The 19,081-nt window shown below is 31.9% G+C and overlaps 1 protein-coding gene across 2 annotated transcripts in view; it reads left to right on the top strand.

Moving 5' to 3' along the window:
• Positions 1-1,631: 1,631 nt before the first annotated feature.
• Positions 1,632-19,081, top strand: part of side-II (sidestep II transmembrane protein) — a 217,551-nt gene continuing 200,101 nt past the window's right edge. For both annotated transcript variants that reach the window (XM_088045132.1, XM_088045140.1), the window contains exon 1: positions 1,632-2,004. In XM_088045132.1, the coding sequence (XP_087901258.1) occupies positions 1,917-2,004 (88 nt within the window). In that variant the 5' untranslated portion in view covers positions 1,632-1,916. The remainder of the gene's footprint in view (positions 2,005-19,081) is intronic.

Genomic DNA, 19,081 nt, shown 5'->3' with positions numbered 1-19,081 from the left:
ATTTAATATCTGTTTGGGGGTGTTATATTTTGATTTAGCATCTGCGAAACAAATTCTTGGACACAAATTTGGTGGAATATTTGAAACGTTTTCAAACGAGGCCATCGTGTAATATTAGTTTGCTTTATATTTAACCTCATTACTAATGATGCTTTATTTCGAGCTAAATGACGGTTCATTAGAGTCAAATCAAATTAGTTTAGGTCGTACCTTTGTCATCATGTTCAGTTTCGAATTAGTAATTTTGCTTTGCTGATTATATTGTTTGTACAAAATTATATGCTAAAGTTGATTTTGAAATTTGATCAAATTTGGAAATTTGATATTTCTGTTTATTTTCATTTGTCAGTTTGCTTTCATTTTTGAGCTCCATCCATACATTTTGTTCCACTGAATTTTGTAAATTTAAATATTGCAGTTTCATATATTTTTAATATTTTTCTTTTGTTACCACTTCTTTTTCTTTGTGGTTTTTGATTTTATGTAGATCTTCCCATTACTACCAAAATGATCTCTCCAAAACTTTTTTTGACTTTTATGTCCTTTAAGTTTGCTCATAATTCTTTATTTAGAGTAAAACAGTCAGTTATTGATCATTTGTTTCAAGTCACTACTTATAGAAAAAAAATGAGGATTCTTATATTTATGATGTGCATATTTGGCGCAATGAGTTTATTTTTATACTTTTTTTTCAAATTCTTATTGCTACTTTTCTTCATTATCGCCATGTTTATGTCTTAGCGTTTTGCATCAACTTTCTTTTTGTTATTTTTTCAAGGTTTCTATAAGCGAGCAGAACTTTCGTTGTTATAATTACAGTTTGTAATATTAAGTTTATTAAGTTCAGTTTAACCTTTCTCATAATTTTCCTGATTCCCGAAAAAGAATAAAAAACTGTAAAGCGTACTCGTTCCTCCACATACCCAGCTAATTACACATTTAATTTCCAAGAATGAGTCAGGAAAATGCAACTTTATATTTCATGCAAGGTAATTCTGTGCACTAAATTTTTGTCATGCAATCTGCAGAATTAACACAAATTCTTGAAATATGATAACTTTGAGATAACATAAAAATTATACATTTTAGAAAATGCGTGTTGGTTTTATTTTATTAATTGCCCTTAAGCTATTTGACCTAAAAAACATTAAAATTCTAAAGAATAATAGCACAAATTCTAGCAGTTATTCAGGTCTTGCGGTGATCTGTAATAAATTAATTTTAATTACGTAATTATCCGTCTTTTGTAGGTTCTTCCAATTATAAAAGAAGTGTTAAAAATTCGTAAACTTACAAAACGTCAGAAAATCCCGCAGATGATTAATGTTAAAGCTGAGTGAACGAGTAAGCCCTTTGATTTCCTACGAAACCCTAAGCAATTTAAATCTCACAAATAGACCCATTGTTCGCTAAGAGCGACAAAGCTCTAAATATCGATCCTTTTATAACAGTTCCGGGAAAATAAATAAGAAGCAACAATAAGCAACATCAAGCCCTCATTACAAGGATAAAAATTGAAACTAAATAAACAAATATCTGATCAGCACAGTTCAACCCTTATCAGCAAACAAGCGCATGCTCAAAACTTCTCAGGGCTTTGAAGCTTTGGTATCTGCAGTCGTTCCGCGAAGCTTGTTTCAAAGCGACGGTCCGGACTCGTCTAAAAGCTTACGTGAATTTTCCGGGTGAAACTGTATCTTAATTTCTCTGTGAAGTTAAAGAAATTTTAGACTAAACTGAGTGGAATCATATTGGAAATGTGATGTGAAACTTGTGAAATTTGTTCAATTAGTTGTTAAAAAAATCTCCTCAAACTTAACTTTCGTAATAAGTGTGCTTAAGTTAAATGAGTATGAGATGTCAGCTGACTAAAACTAAGTTTTTGCGTTAATTAGCACAAATTGGAAAAACTGACAATGGCGACGGTTCGAATTGTGATATTGCTCTGCGTTGTCGTTTTTCTTTCTCTGGGACAGAGTAAGATAGATTCTTCGCAAAAAGAAGGTCAGTTAAATTGTCTTATCTCAGTAAGACGTGCGACAAGTGTGACACTCTCATCTTTTCGGATTATCTCGTGCTTTGTGCCTGCAATTTTCTATATTTACCCATGTGAGGCGGAAAAAATCGATCATATTAACAATTGATCCTTGAGCGAGAATTTCATTTAATTTAACTATGTATTTAAAAATTGAAATTTTTTATGAACAAATGAATAAAACATATTCAATATAACGAATGTTTTTTACAAATTAAATTTTTTTGTATATTAAACCCGGAATACATTTTATTTTGATGAATATAATATGAGATTTTTTTACCTTTCAACTATAGTTTCAGGGAGATCAAATTAGCTTAAATTTTGTTTTATCAAGAGAATTAAAGTTTTAATGGATTTTTTGAATTTCATACTATTCAGTTTATAATTTATATTATTTCATTATTAGAGCGATTTTCTTCTATACTTATACAGGTTGTCCGTGACGCACCACCTTGAAAGGGGGTAACTAAGAGTACCAAAAAAATGTTAAAACAAAATCTAGACTCTCTGCTTTCGCAGGAGAATCAAAAGAAAATTAGTAAAATGGCAACATTGCAGAATATAATTTAAATTTCCAGTATTCAAAGCCATAGTAACGTTGCTGTTGTATTATTGGCGTTAGTCAGGTCGGCTCATGAACGAGTAATGTCACTATGGTTTCACATGAACGATGCCCCACTGATTGAGATTGTTGATTCAAAAATCTTGTTAACAGTTTTCAGGCATTTCTTACCAGATTTTCCCGATTTTTTTTGCACCAGGCCTTTGGGCAAAATGTTCTTTAGGTAACAAAATCGTTTGAACGTAAAATTATTGCACAGTAATCGTTAATTTTGGCATCAAACTTTTCTTTTTCAATCTATCATACTTCGAAAAATTGAAGACATGGATTTTTTTTAACATTTTTCCGATGGTCTATGGCATTGTCCGATGATACAGTATTACGGTGGTGCGCCACTTTCCGGGCACCTGTATTTAGTAACAGTACTGTATTATATTTTTTTTTTATCTTTTAACATATTTTACAAGGCAATTTTAATTTTACATTAAAACATACTGTATTTTACATATTGCCTTGTTTGTTACAACAACGACACTAACATAAGCTTGTAAGTTTCCGGGAAATATAAAAACCTTATTTCATGATTTGCCTTCAGATAACAAAAGTAATTAGTTTCTGTAATATTGTCGGTGCTTTCTGGTTAACTACTGGCTTAGATATGGCGTTTACGTAATGAAAAATGACTAATTGTCTAATAATTTTGTTAATCTTAGTTAATCTTTAGCAGAAACATGAAAAACTGCTAAACGGTATTTTGTTCTTGTCAATAAAAAGGATAAAAATCTTCAATCCGATTAGCACTTTTATAAAGTTTTCTCCGCCTTGAACTCGAAGCAAAAATTGAAAATTTAGCAATAAAAACCTCGATTTATTTTAGCAATGATTAGATCGTGAGCGATTGCCTGCTTAATATCTTTGTAATTTAGATGGCGGTCGATTCTAAAATTTTATCAACGATCTGGCAAATAAAGTTTGAATTTTTCCCACCATGCAATTTGAGCATTTAGGTGGGTGCGTGAAGTCGCAATTTTCTCCAAAAGTTTTGACAAGTGGATATAAATGATGGAAATGTTTAATAAATACTTAGTTTGTATGCAATGTAAAGAAGACCACGCACACAATAACACAATATTTTAATTATTGTACTCTGACCCAAATTAAACCTATGTTAATTTGTGGAGTTGAAGTTACGTAAATGAAGGTTAAGGGCTAAATCCGAGCAGCTTATGATATATGTGGAGTTTCATAACTTTCAAGTCTGAAAACTGAACAAACACGGCTTGGAGAAGAATAACAAGAAAGATTCACTTGAAATTACTGAATCAAAGCTACCCTCGAGGAGTTTAGGTTAAATATCCACTCGTTTAATTGAATTTAATCTGATTAGCTCTACGGACGGAAAGCAGTGAATAATTCCAACAAATATTGGAGCCGCAGTTAATTGTTCTAAAAGTCCTATTTGTTTACCTGGGCGTAATCTTAGTTACCAAAACAACGCAATAATGACGAAGAATCTTCTAGATATAACTTTTTGCTACAAATTTAAATTGAGCGAACCTCTAAAATCGTCTTTAATTTAACAGAAATTTTTAAAAATTGCATAAGCTTACAGTTGACTAAGCACTAGCTCTAACAAAAAAAATGTTGATTTTACCGATAGTTTAGCGTCGCGACGTCCAAAAATTCTTTGCAATTTTTGAACTTCTTTTCTTTATGATTTCAATATAACTGTATTAAAATTTTCTCAGTTTTTATTGTAAATTTCATGCAAATTGTGTTTAATTTAAACACTAAAATTGTTAATCAATACCGAAAAAGGAACAAAGACACCTGAAACGAGTTAAAAGATAAATTATTGTCGTTTTAAAACAAGTTGCTGACAGTTTGGTGTAAACTTCATATAATGAAAAAAATATAATAAAATACCAAATGTGATATTTTAACATATTATCTAGGTACGTTCAAGTAAATTCCTTAGCGTTGTTGCCTTTGGTAAAAGTAAACCGTTTGTGACAGTATAAAATTTAAATTTCCCACGAACACCTGAGAACTATCTAACAAAATCCTAGAAAGGAAATGCTTCTAAGAACTAACAAAGAATCCAAACTTTACTTCCTCAACACCATAGAAATGAAATTAAACATTACATTCATTTTCATTAAAATATTATTATTACGGTCATGTCATTATGAGTCGCTTAAATGCAAAACCCGACATCTGCATTTAACCCTAAAATTTTTCGAGCAATACAAAAAGCTCTACTAGCGCTTTTACTTTTAAATGTATTGTGCGTTCAAATAAAAAGCGGATCAAAGTCACCTTTGCCATGCTTTTGTCAGCGTGGAAGTATGTCGTTGATCTCAGCTATTTGACAATGACATTAGTGACAAAGTATTTAATTTAATATCCAATCACAAAACATAAAAATCAAGTTACCTATTGACTTCTGTAAAATCAGAGTGAACATTTCAATTATCATTTCATGGGACTGTACTTTGAAGTTTGTTGTCAATGTCAGTTCAGTTTGCAACTTGCAACTGCGAGGTTAGAATTGGTGACCGAAACACTGCAAATCGTTGACCAGCGGCTTGCTTTCCTGCGACTTGTGGTCTCACATCAAAAACAACTTTTTCATAACAGCAATTCCATATGTCACGGGTGTGACAAAATGACAACATTTTTTTAATTTATTTACGACTAAGAGCTTTTTCAAGCAGAAGTGCACTGTTATCAGGTAGGTTAAAGTGCTGCAAATTATCTGAATAAAATTTGTTAAGTTACGATTGCAGATCATAGAGCAGCAAATTAATTTGTGGTGTCACGGGTGTGACGCGTACAAATTAAATTTATTGTTTTTAATAACATTTTTCTATATTTCTGCGAATCACAAAAGTCAGATTTCTTCTTCTTTAGTACACAAATATATGAACTATAGGCACACATTTTAAGCTTCTTTGCAATTAGAATAACCAATTCAATTGTGCACTGTATTTTTTAGAAAACTGTAACGGGTGTGACATACATTTGTAACGGGCGTGACAAAGCAAAACTTGTTAAATAAACGTTGCTAAAAAATGAAAATAGTGTAGCAGAAAGACTAATTTTATTAATGCTTGTAACATTTTGAACAAAGTAAGTTATATTTTACACAGGCGGAGGCGCCCACAGCCCCCAGTTTCGGTTTCACAAATTGGTCGAGTGTACTTATATCCGCTAGACATTCCTGCATCCACCCTAAACTAACTTCTTTATTTGGACAAAATATGAGATATTGTTGGATATTTGGTATTGATTGCTTGAATATTTTTACTTAGTTGATTCAGATATTTTGTCTTTGAATTTTCACCAGTATACAAAATATTTATATTATTAATTGATTTTTTGCTTTCAAGAAGAAATCCTTAGCAGAATTGTTGATTACCTTTCTGTGAACGATACGTTTATTTGTGCCTCCCATACCATCTAGAGTTTCTTTAACATGTGAGCATTTTAATAGGAGTTGTTAAAACCAACTGTGTGTACATGTTGAAGCCTTAAATCATCAAATTTTGAAAGTCCGATCTAACAATTGTCACACTCGTGACATTTATTTTCAGTATTTCTCTAATATATCTTTTAACTTTAATTAGTGCAAAAACTGCATTATCAATTTGTTACTTTGTATACAAATTATCAATTTTTAAATCCACAGATTTCAACCAGTTTTGCCAACTTTTGTTAAAATATTGTCACGGGTGTGACAAATTTTCTTAACAATGTTTTAATTCAAAAACAAATTATGAAATTACTTTTTTATGTATTCAGTATCTGATGTGTTAAGTAAATAGTTCAAACTAATTTATCCACTAATTTTAAATTCTTGGAATTTATATTTTGAGTGAAAAAAAATAAGTGAAGTTAAGCGAAAAATTTAATTAAAATAGATGAACGAAAGTGTAGTTAAAAGAAGGTGGCTATTTAAACTATCAAGAAGCAAACAATTCAACCATTCATGGTTTTGGTTAATTTAAGATTTATATATTTGATTTTTAACAAAATTATGTTTCTGCAAGATGTTTTAGTTTTTAATGTATCAGGTTCAGTTCGTGTGGAACTGCTGATAAACTGCGTTTAATTAATTTTTTGAATCTGGGATAAAGTGAGGTTAGGAATATTATTAGTAATGCCAAGTGCCATTTCAACATGAACTATGCGACATACGCTACGAAAAATTTCATAGGTGACCTGATCCGTTTTTTTTAACGCTCGATAGGAAGATAAAATTTTGTCAGTTTGTAGTAAAAAGGTTATAAATTAGGAAGGTAAACCTTTTCAAAATCTGTATAGAACTAATTGATCACAATAACGAAATTTATATTGCCCTCTCAAATTTCGATCAGATGCAGATCGGCTGTCCCAAGCAAGAACACAGTATCTGCTTTTTAGAAAAAACTTTAATGGACCTAGAAACGCTTTCACAAATGATTTGAACTCAAATTTTGTCATTTATCTGATGATTTTTTAAATGATAAAAAGATCAGTGACAAGTGTAATGGTAAAATCATTTGTCAAGGCATTTTAATTAAGTCATTTCTAGGCTTAGTGAACATTTTTTTAAAAAGCAGATACTGTGTTTTTGCTTGGGACAGTCGAAATGTCGGGTTTTGCAGTTAGGCAACAACTGACTTTTATGTGTTTTCGGAACAATTCTATGAATTGTTGGCCAAAGCGCGTTGCATTTTTCTGTCATTTCTTTAGTATGTATTTTTCGTCGACTTTACAGATCTGAAGTTTCTATTAAAAGGAAAAAAAAAGTTCTTTCTCTTGACGAAAAAATTAAAATTTTAAACAGATTAAAAGTGGGTACCTATAGGTTTCCAAAATATTGTTATTATATGTTATACATATAACCAATAATTATGTGTTTTTTTTAAGACAATTTAATTTTTTAGTTAACATGGTGTTTTTTTTTTAACTTAACTCTTCCATTTACACAAGTTAATAGACTTAACATTCGCAAATTTGACATTCGCGTCTAAAAGTTGGAACGAAACCCCCGCGAATGTTGAAGGTTTACTGTATACAATTTGTCTCATAAGCGCGCAGCTTAGCGCTTGACTACCAACCTCATTTTTGCCACTATCAAGATTCTCATTGTTTGAGTTGTCAAATTTTCAACAAGTTGTCTCTACAACTGTCAATGTACACTTTAAAAAACAGTTGGAAATTTTCAACGCTTTCCCAGCCCAGGATTTTACTACGATACTTAAATCGAAATAAATTTGAGTCAGCTACTGTTTTTTCAAAAACTTAAAAATTGCTTCATATTCTGGAATTCTGTAAACTATGAGCATGTGCAAATTTTCAGTTTGTTATCTTTACAAGTAAAGACGATTTTGAACGTGATCATAAATGTTACGGGCCCTGTACATTGTTGCATTGTCTTGGAAATTGATCATGGTCGAATTGTCAGTAATTTACCAACGAATGGGTTATTAGTACGATTGTAATTACGTTTGAGCAATTTAATGGTACGATTGACCGTTGGACATGTCAATTAGTTTATGCAGTGCATTGTCTTTGATGTAATTGCACGGGTTGTTTACCTAATCCTCAATTGGACACCTATCAGAGTAAGAAAATGTTTGAAGTTCCGAGTTGAGTTTACTTTGAAACAACACCGCTTCGTACAATTTTCTCAAAAAATTCACAAGTTTTGAATGATCAAATGATGTTTAAAGTAAAGCCCGCATTGATCGTACGAATTTTGGGCCAAGGTTGGTTGTCTTCTTGAAATGTTCAGCTCCACGTTGGGAAACTTGTTGTCATAATTTCAGTGTAAAGATTCAACTCCCCTTAACAAGATTATTAATAAAGTTTGCTGCTTGTCATGAAAGACATGTACTGACGCACTATAATACTAACGCGGACTCTATAAATCTTTAGACGTTTAGCTATCGCCGGACTTAATTTGCAGCTTTAAAAAAATCGCAGTAAAATTCAGAGATTTTCACGAAACAACTTAATTCCGGATAAAATATTACGGCAAAAAACACCTTAAGAAAATAACGTATGACATTGACTTGAGCTATAAACATCAGAAATTGAATTATCTTTAATGTCACAGAAACGGAGTACTCCTAACGTTCATTCGTATTTATTATGCATGAGCACTTCAGATATCAACCGTATTACTTTGATGTTAACATTTTTGATTCAATTAAATAAAGTGGATAAGCTTCCACAACGATAAAAATTTAATAGTTTAGGCTCATCCCAGCTATGATAGTTGTGTCACCTCGGGTTCAATCTCAATCGCCTAATTCAGTCATCGATCACTTATGACATGAAGAGGTTTTAATTGACATGTGCATATAACACTTGTGTCCTAATTAACTGAGCGTATTGTCTTCAACGCTTCAGTTAATGTTTACCCTGCCAGCACCGTTATAATCCGTGTATTTCATTCCAAATCCCGTTGCAGCTTACATTCATGAGCTCCAACAACATGCATCGCTCACGGAGCACAAAGAAGACTTTTTAATCAGACGAGTTTTCTTCTTTCAAGAGCTCGATTGAGTGACATTTAAACATGATGGGAAATGATCATCATTCATGTTAGTTAGTGGAGTCCAAATTTTTGGCTAAAATAGAATTAAAATTGATTTCTTCTTGATGTTGGCGGGTCTTTCTGTGCCTAGTAGCATACAAACAACGTTATTTGATGCTTAAAAATGCAGGTGTTTTCTTTCCTGTGAGGTAAGAAATTCAAGGGCGGGAAAGCGGAAAATGAAGTCAATATTAGTGAACGCTTGACGCAGATCATTAATTCATAAAAAAGGGACAGTGCGCGATTGGATATGTTGAAATTTTTAAGCTTTAACACTTCCTGGATTATGAGAGTCTGCAAATGAAACAAATTGATGGATAATATAGCTAATACGTCATAACGTTATACAAATTAATTCAAAAAATTAAGTGATCTGATAAATCATGTACAGTAGTCTCGCGAAAAACTTATAGCTTATGTTTTCGGCGCTTGAAATAACTATTTAAACTTTGCTATCAGTATTGTATATTTTTGTATTTGTTTTACGTACATTTGGCATTAGTTTAAGCCAGTTTTGTGAGAGCAAAAGTAAACAGCAAATTAAATATAACAGCTCCCTTGACGAGCAAGTCAGTGAATCAAAAGTAACCTTCCTTGCCAGAGTTCGTTTATAATAATATAAGTTAATTTCCCGCCAATAATCTCAAATGATCAGCATTCCCCTCAGCTCGCAAGCCAAAACAGCGTAAACCAGAAATCCCGAGAAAATTAATTCACTTCGAACATGTCGTGCGCAACGATGATTGGTTTTTGACACTTCGTTTGTTGTGTGAAAGTACAAGAACAGCAAAATTATGGCAAGTTAAGTTTAAAACTGACACTTTAATCGAAGTCTTTGCGGTCTTTGTCGTTGAATCGAGAGCAGCGTGCTGCGGTTTGTAAGCAGAGCGGTTAGGTGTAATATTGTGTTAGGGGTGCTAATGCCTTTCCTCCGAGGGGAAATCGCGTGTGGATTTTATTTCTTCAGTTGGTATTAGCCAGGGGTGCTGCTCGAGATGCGTGATATTCAAAAGTTAGATAATTAATTTATCACTCATTTGCGTTACAACGATTTTCGACTGGACGTTATCTGCTGTTTATGTTGTTCTATGATTTGGGGGTGATAAGGGAATTGGGGCGCTTAAATCTTGCTAACGATGAGCTTAATGCCCTCGAGGACTAGAGAGGCGGTTTTTCGTCCCGAGCAGGTCCCGCGATTAGTTTCAAGCCCACAATATTTACGTCTTTTTCTAAACAACCAGACTCTAATTGCTATAAAATTTACAGCGGTGCATGCAGCAGTAAAGCAGATTCTATTACTCCAGAAACGATTTGAAATTGTTGGGTTGAATCTTCAGCGTCTCGACAGGATTCAAGAATCCTTCAAGCGTAGAGTTCAGAATGAGCTAACGTTAACACACTTCATTGCGTTACACTGTTTGCGTTTATTAAATTTCAACAGGGTATTCTATTCTTTGCTTACAAGGATTTACGTGTTTCGTTCGCTGAACGTTTTTTTCTAAACTAGTTAGAACTCTGCTTGCAGCGAACACGTTTTGGAAAATCGCAAAAAAGGACAAGGTTGATGTCATCATTATAAAAAATGTTCTTGTCATTTCAGAGACGATTGTCTTATTTTGACAAAAAATTGTTCAAAACAAATTGTCTTTGATATTCGTTAAACTAAAAGCTCGATGTCCAGACTACAACCTGGAATATTCATTTTCATTACGGTGGATTAAAATTCAAATAGAATAGGTGATTTTGTCCGTACAAATGAATCACTTTACACTCTATATTACCCTGGAGAAATATTCATTCCATCTAAATTAAGAGAGTAAAATGAAAAATTATAGGAGTAGCTGGTAGTGGAAAATGGGCGATGTGAAAACGTGCGTCGTTACAATTAGTTTGGTGTAAATTGTGCATTAATGAGTTTAGCGCCCCTATTTCTTCACCCTAATTGTGGATACTCAGTTTTACTAACCAATTTCTTCCAATGAAGTCGTGTTTGCGGAATAAGACAATCTAAATCTGAATTGCGGACCGAAATAAATAGAGTCTTACCCCTCAGTGGACTGTGCTATTATTTTCCGAAATTACAGAGGTGATCGTGGAGCCTATAATTTTATTTATTAATACCCTTATCAGATTTCATTTAACATGCGTCGAATATTTTTCACTTTATAGATAATATCGAAAAATAATAACTAACAATTACATGGGGTTGGGAGGGCTATTAAGAACGGCACAGAACTACATAAATTTTTATTACTGGTTTAACACAACTGGAGTAAATTGGATTAGAAACTGACACGAACAGAAATTATTCCGTTAATGAAACTTTAATGTTATAACACCTACCTTTATATGTGTGTTGCTATTGCGGTAACCAGTTTGGTAAACCTACAAATAATATAGTTCCCAAATTTCGAAATTGCGTTGGCAAATTTTTGTGTGAGTTTTGACTTACACATTAAAGGATATTTTAAGTTGGGTTGTCACATCGGCACATAATGATTCAAAACTCTTTTTACACTGGCATTTATTGTTAAAAAAAATGAGAATAAAAAGTCATGTACAGTACTCTCGCGTAAAGCTCATAGCAAAAGCTTTCGGCACTTGTACTTTAAAAAACTATTGCAAACATTATGGCTCAAGCTCATAAAGAATTGAAGAAGTTCTTGGCAAAAACCGATAATAAATTGATTACAATAATTGGGTACTAATAGTTTAATGAGGTTATTAAAATATTTATTGTTAAGTATTCCACCCGGAAATAAAATGACAATAAGTAATTCATCACACTAGAAGTGTGGGTTTAACAACGTATACCATCCTTTCGCTCAAAACAGCTTTTTCAGAACATGTATAAAAAGCTGTTTTGACTGGTGCAGATCTAAAATGATTGAGGTAATTTAGAGTTGACAATCTTAGACATCACCATTATCGATTCTTCATTACGACTCGTTCCCTTCTAGGATAAAACATTTTGTTCCCAACTAAGTTCGGTTGCTTATTACATGTTCCGACCTAAAACACGAATTATTTCGTGAACTCATTTTAAACCTGTCGTTACAGTCAGCGTCAGTCTTTGTGGAGGAAATGAGTGGCACTGATGTTGTAGACGCCTCGAGCTGCTTCTAATTAACATCAAATACACTGATTATTCTGATACGGTAGATATCTATTCAAAGTTTTCGAGTGATCCGATAATGATGCCTGTTATTCTGATCCGATAATGAGAGGTTGCAACTATCATGCGTTTGGGGTCAGTTCGAAATTGCACCAGTTTCTGACTTATTAGAAGTAATCTGAAATTATTAGAAGTAAAATGCAATCTGTGAAGGAGAATCAATAAAGACATCAAGGTCACGCACAGTCAATGAACGGAAAAGTTAAAAGGAAACAGAAAACAGGGTACATGTGGTCACGAAAGTTCCGTTTGTTGGGGAATTAAGTCTCTGCAGGAAATAAAAATGAACAAAAATTAAACCACGAGATTGGCACAAATCTGAACCATAATGTAACAATTACCGTTCGTAGCGAAAGGAATTCAAGACATTTATACGGTGCAATAAACCATCCAAGTGCACTTTTTGCTTTCAAGCATACTCGAACTTATCAAGGAAGTAAATCGGTTAAGTAGTTCCTGAATCAACAACATAAGCATTAAATCAAATTAAATTTAAATTTCACATTCGATAAGCGAAGTGGAGAAGCTTAAAAATGCAAATTTTTTAGATTTTTAATAGATAATTACTTTTTGGTCTTCTTCTTGCATTTCTTCCAAAACAAATCTTTTATTGCACGTTTGTTGTTGGGTTTCTTTCTGATTTTATCAGTTTTTTCGAATCTGTTCATTGTGGGTTGTTCTTCCGTGATTATGAATTCCGCCTTTTCGTCTCAAACTTATAAGTAGGTATTGATTTTCTACGTTGTTTCAAGGTTTTACTCCAACGTCTTTTATGCTGATATCTACATATCTTTTTTTGACAGAATTTGTTTTGCTTTATTAATGTACAGTCTTTGCATCTTTTGAAATTCTTTGTACCTATTTTCTACAGGTGCGTAATTTATTTTACACCTAATTGCGTTTTGTTTTATTCTTCATTCTTGCACTTTGATTTCGTTGTAATTCTATGTATCATCAAACTTAATTTTTTTGATAAAATAAATTTAAACACTCTAGATAAAGCATTGAAATCTAAAAACTTTAAATCTCCAAAGAAAGTAAGAGATTCAACTTATCTAATGAATGACTAAAATAATTTGAATCGCAAAAATAACATACATAATTGCAAATTTTAAAGAATAATTAATTTTATAAAATTGAAGATACAACGTGGTTCTCCTAGAACTTTTCAATTCATTATATTTGTTATTTATAATTGAATTTTAATGAAATTTATAACCAAGATAACTGAAGAGATAAATTTTGTTTTGTCTTTAGAAACGACACTCTTTTCTTAAAAACGTGCACTTTACTTGTTATACATGATTTAAATTGAAATAATTTAATATTAATCTTTTCTTGTAAAGCGGCAACAAAAACACACGATCGCTAAAACCAACCGTCTAGCTGGTCCTGTTTTGGACATTCCTGACATTTATATCAATTTGTCGTTTTTGACTTTTTTTTTTGAGGATATAGTCTGATTATCATTAATCTTAAATATGATTTGCTATTTTGATTTTTTGGAAATTATTGTAATGGATTAAGACTGAAACCGTTAGAATGTGTAGAAATTCAAACTTGTCAAAAAGCAGGGTCAGCAGAGGTGCACAAAATCAAATTAATACTAAATCGTGTCAAAGACATAACTATTTGTCTTTAAAGGTAAAATCGACTATTTTCAAGGAGCCGGCCAATTTTTGGTAGAAGGATGTACAATTTTTTTATTTGTAATGTGTAGTATTCTTAATTTTAACCATTAAAATGGTGGCTAATTAATGTCAAAATAGCCTGATGTATTCAATGATCTTGGTTTTAAATTGTATTCTCTTCACAAATAAAGATATAAGGCTCAAAAATCTTAGGTGAGCCACCATGTATATCGTATAGTGTTGATCCTGAGAAAAGGTTTAAAAAAATTGCCTGACATGAGACGACACTGTTCTGAGAATCTACTGAAATGTTGTCGTTATCAGTCTTTGATGTAGGTAGGCTTCCAAAAGCATCGTGTTTTCAGGATTTCCATCTGGAGCGATAAAAGAAATTTCTGATGATATTTTACAGCCCTCTCAAAATCCTCTTTATTTCCAGGCCCCAAAACTATTGATGTTACCCTGCAGTGAGCTCAGTATAGCAAGAATTGCTTCGCCGTTGTTTAGTTTTTTTCTTTAATTGTATTACATTTTGGAAAATGTGATTTATAATTTCCATTTTTGACTCAGCAGTCTTTCTATTTATGTCTCATCCGAAACCAGTTAATAAAACCTGTTGCCTTCATCGTTCGCCTCTCAAATATTTGTCTGGAATTTTTCCATAATTTCCTCATAACTTTTTACGTTCACATTTGTGCCCACCCAGCAGGAGTTAGATAAATAGCAATACTTTATTCCACTTATTTCGCGTGCGTCCCAAAACGGAATAACTTATCGCATTCTCATTTTTATCAATGCGTTCGAACCAAAACACGTTATTTATTACAGAGGGTAAAATGAACAAATAACGACTCGCACGAAGATTCTCGACAAAGCGGGGCGCGTATTTGTTCTATAATAATTTTATTTACCTAACTTCGTTTGAGTAATGGCTGAGAAGCGGTTTATTAAATCATTGAGTAATTAGAAGGGAAAATTAGTTAGGAAAAGTTGATGGAGTGCTGCTGGATTTAGGTTCGGTCGCCTTGACCGCATAGAAATTCTACACGTGTTTGAAATAAGTAAGGACCCACACAGTATTAGTTGCGTTGTGAAGATTGAAGGAGAGAGGGTCGAAAGAATACACAATGGAGATAGTTAAAAATAAGGAAAGTTGAAAGGAACCGAAGAATATTACTTTAGTGCAACTATTTAACTTTATTTCTAGTGTTAGTTTCCAAATTAAACACATTCAACATTCTGTTTGTCGAGTAGGTATATGCAGAACGAGCTGGGATTCCGTTATTTTAGAGAATCACACAAGAGACCGAGCTGCGAGTTTAGCTCGCCCCACAAAAACTGAATTGAACCTAATACAAGCAACTTTGAAGCATTGTAGTCAATTTACTGCAAAATTTTATGCATGACGGATCGTTCCGCTCAGGAATGTTCAATAGCAATAATTTCCCTCCATACAGCAGAAAAGCATAAACACAAATTTAATATCGAAATTCAGCACGGACTGTTGTAACATGAAAGCTTTTGGAACTGTTTCCAGTCAATAAACATCCGATATTTCCTTCGCAAAAGGACAAAGAATCAAAAATGAAGAATTTGAACTTAAGAATAGCAACATTGTTCATGGTAATGATATTCTATTGATTCGCTTTGTAATTCGATAGTTCACTTTGATGAATAATGAACGCCGACATTATCCGCCAGGAAAAAATCATATCGAGAATGGAATATTTCAGTTAGACTCTCGAGAGCACTTTAATAAATGCGGAGATATTTTAAAAAGTTTCCAGATTAAAAAGACGAACAGAAATGTTCCACTGAATTGAAAAGGAGAGGCGAGTAACCGCATACAGCTTTTTTTATCCGCGAACCCTAATAAGCCGTCATTTTTTTAATTAGTCTTGCAGGAATCACATCGGGAATTACGAAAAGTTTCTTTCAAATGAAGGAGTAAATGAATCGAACATCTGTTGTCTCGTTTCAAAGCGTTTTTTCTAATGGGCAGACAAGCAAAATGCTGCTGCGTTCTTGAACTGTATAACCAATAGTTTGGTCTTTTGCGCCTAATCGGGCGTACACATCTCGGTCTGCCTTTAGGCCTTTGTAGAGATTGCAACTAGCTAATCGAACGTTTGCTTGACCCAAAAACCCTTTTCGTCGATTTTTAGCACTTATATGAACTTGTGTAATTTCGCTATCGCTTCGGTTTGGTTGCCACGATAAGGCGAATGCCAAACTTGATTTTTGTTTATAATTTCAACTTAATATTTAAAATTTCGTGACTGCAATAACGCGCTTGTTTTGTGATAACTTTGGAAAATATGTCCTCCATTCAGATGAACTTGCTTGTAAACAGTGAACAACACAGACAAACAACTGTTTTTTAGTATTGTGCTGTTCATAAACATTCCACATACATCAATTATGCATAATTACATAATTTTTTTGGGGAAATTTTACAGGGTCTAATTATTCTGCGTTCTAAAAATAGTTTGCACGACACCGTGCCGCGAAACTGTGACCACAACACATTAAAGCGACACATTGGAAATAACAGCGTATAGACACGGACGATTGTTCTCAATCCAATCAAAAATATGCTGTCATAGATTTCTGCAGGTTTGTTGTCTCATAAACTATAAAACAAGTTTAGAAACTACTAACAAGATTATTGTTTGGAAACTATGACATATGTTGGTATTTTATTCGCCGATGTGAATTCATCAAAACCGTGGGTGGACGCCGAAATAGTAAGAAAGTTCAAACAGGGCGATTGTGCTTATGTTTGTTTTAAAATCAAATGAAAATATGTAAACAATAGAATAAAAAGCTTTATCGACAACTATTTAATAATTCGCAAATGCAGCTGTGCAAGTTCCTATGCAGTTATTAAATTTGTCGACTCAGATTGGTCAAAATTCATATAATAATAAATTACCTTCTATAAAACAATGGTTTTTTAAGTAAGCCTTAAAAAATGATTATTTATATCTTAACAATTATTTAATTCAGTTAATTTTTGTGTAATTGTCTTTTCTAACTAATTGTAAGTCAGATATTAAAATTTCGTAAACAAATTGTTTGCACATGTTCCCTTCTTAAAAAATGAAATTACTGATTATACTCGTATTTCAGTATTTTCGTATTTTGTAGATAATAATAAAAAATTATGATCGTTGGTAAAATGTCGTATTTTATTCGCATAAATCAAGCTATTATTGCACTCGTATGATTAACACAATCGTCATCGGCTGTGTTTTAATTCTCATCCTCATGGAATAATAGTTTCATAAGGTGCTTATTAAATAAGACGTAATATAACTATACTAAATATATACTATACATTAGAAACCTCAAGCATTAATATAATTGTTATTCTGATCATTTTTGTTCAAAAAAGTTATTTTTTTTATTTCTCAAGCTTTGGCATTATGTATTTTTATCAACCACTTTGATTTCACTGAGAATAAAAAAATTGAAATATGAATTTTAAATCTAATTTAGGGTACAAAAACTTAGAATTTGATTTTTGTGACATTTACTTAATATTTCTCAATACGTAAATCCAAATTGAAGTAAAATATGCGAAAAGTCAAAGTTGGTAGGGTTTGCAATCTAATAGATCTGCAACGATTTTTTAATAGGCGTCAATTTTATAATGTGGTTCTGTGATTGGTCGTCCAGCAGAGCGAGTTATACAACGCAGATTTATGTAATTTCTACGAAATGTCAAACAAGAAAAGTCACAATTGTTTAAATTGTCATCAAATTGTAGGAACATCTGCAATAAACTTATTTTTGTTATTTTTAGCGTAGCAGCTTTATATTGTTCATTAATTAGTTAAAAACTTGAAATTTGCTTATGGAGACATCTATTTGTAAAAATTGTCATGTATCCATTATACAGTATGTCCCCGGATTGAGTTCACAAGAGGGAAAAAAACGTTATTTTCCATTTTACAGAAAAATGACAAAGGAATAATATTTTTTGCTTAATTTAAAATAAATAAATATTTAATTAAAACTTTAATATTATTAAGCTGTGTTCTGGAAATCGAAAAAAACAAAAAATATCGAAGAACTTTTTTATTTTAATTTAGCAAAAAATGTCAAAGGAATGAAATTTGTTCCTTAACTCAAACCAATTTTTACTATTTGATTGACCCATTACCTGTTTTAGCACATAATTCAATTCTAACTCGTAATTCTTTAAGAGTGTTTCGAATTTTCTCAATTATTGTTAAGGATGCAATTGCATTTTTTTCCAATTTTTTAATACTTCCACATTATTAGGAAAATTTTTCTTTAATCTTTAACGCACTATTTGATTTTGTGAATCCAGAACTTGCTATTATTTGAATACGATTACAAAATTTAATAAATAAAAATAACGAAAAAATTAATTTTAAGAGTAAAAACTAATAATTTTGAAATTTTAATTGCAGATTTATCTGTTTTGAAATAAGCAAAAAATATTATTCCTTTGTCATTTTTTTGTAAAATGAAAAATAAACTTTTTTTCCCTCTTGTGAGCTCAATCCGGGGACATACTGTAGATATCTTACTTACCTATTTCAAATTCTCCTAATTTTTTAAATTCCGTCTTTGTAAATCGCTAAATTATTATTTGTAGAAGAATAATACTTATTCTTATAGTAATGTTGGTAGTAACTTTCTGCAATATGAATCAAACATGGCAGCGTTGTCAAAATCGTTCATTATAATTTTCACAAAATTTTTAGTTTGACAACGTCAAATTACTTGGCAAAAATAAAATACTGTTCTTATATTTAAAGACATGACTTGAACTTTCAAAGCCAACTGAGGATAAGTTTTTATTTGATCTCTCGATACTTATTTTAAGTGCAACACTCTGTTTTTATTTATCTTATTTAAATATTGAAGGCATTTTTAAGTACTTTACTTTCCTTAAATTTTTTGCTACTCATAAATTTCTAGAATTTTATTGTTTTTAATCTGTTTAGATTTTTTTGATATTTCAACCTTAGTTTTAAATTGTTAGTTAGAATTTTACTAAATCTTGTTTTCTAAATTTTATATTGTCTTTTTATTTTTGTTTTGGTTGATT

Source organism: Gnatocerus cornutus, chromosome 1 (assembly GCF_029298725.1).
Source record: "Gnatocerus cornutus isolate USDA-ARS CGAHR chromosome 1, icGnaCorn1.1, whole genome shotgun sequence".
Lineage (NCBI taxonomy): Eukaryota > Metazoa > Arthropoda > Insecta > Coleoptera > Tenebrionidae > Gnatocerus > Gnatocerus cornutus.
The sequence above is the reverse complement of the archived record's forward strand: the minus strand, read 5'-3'. Positions and strand labels throughout refer to the sequence as shown.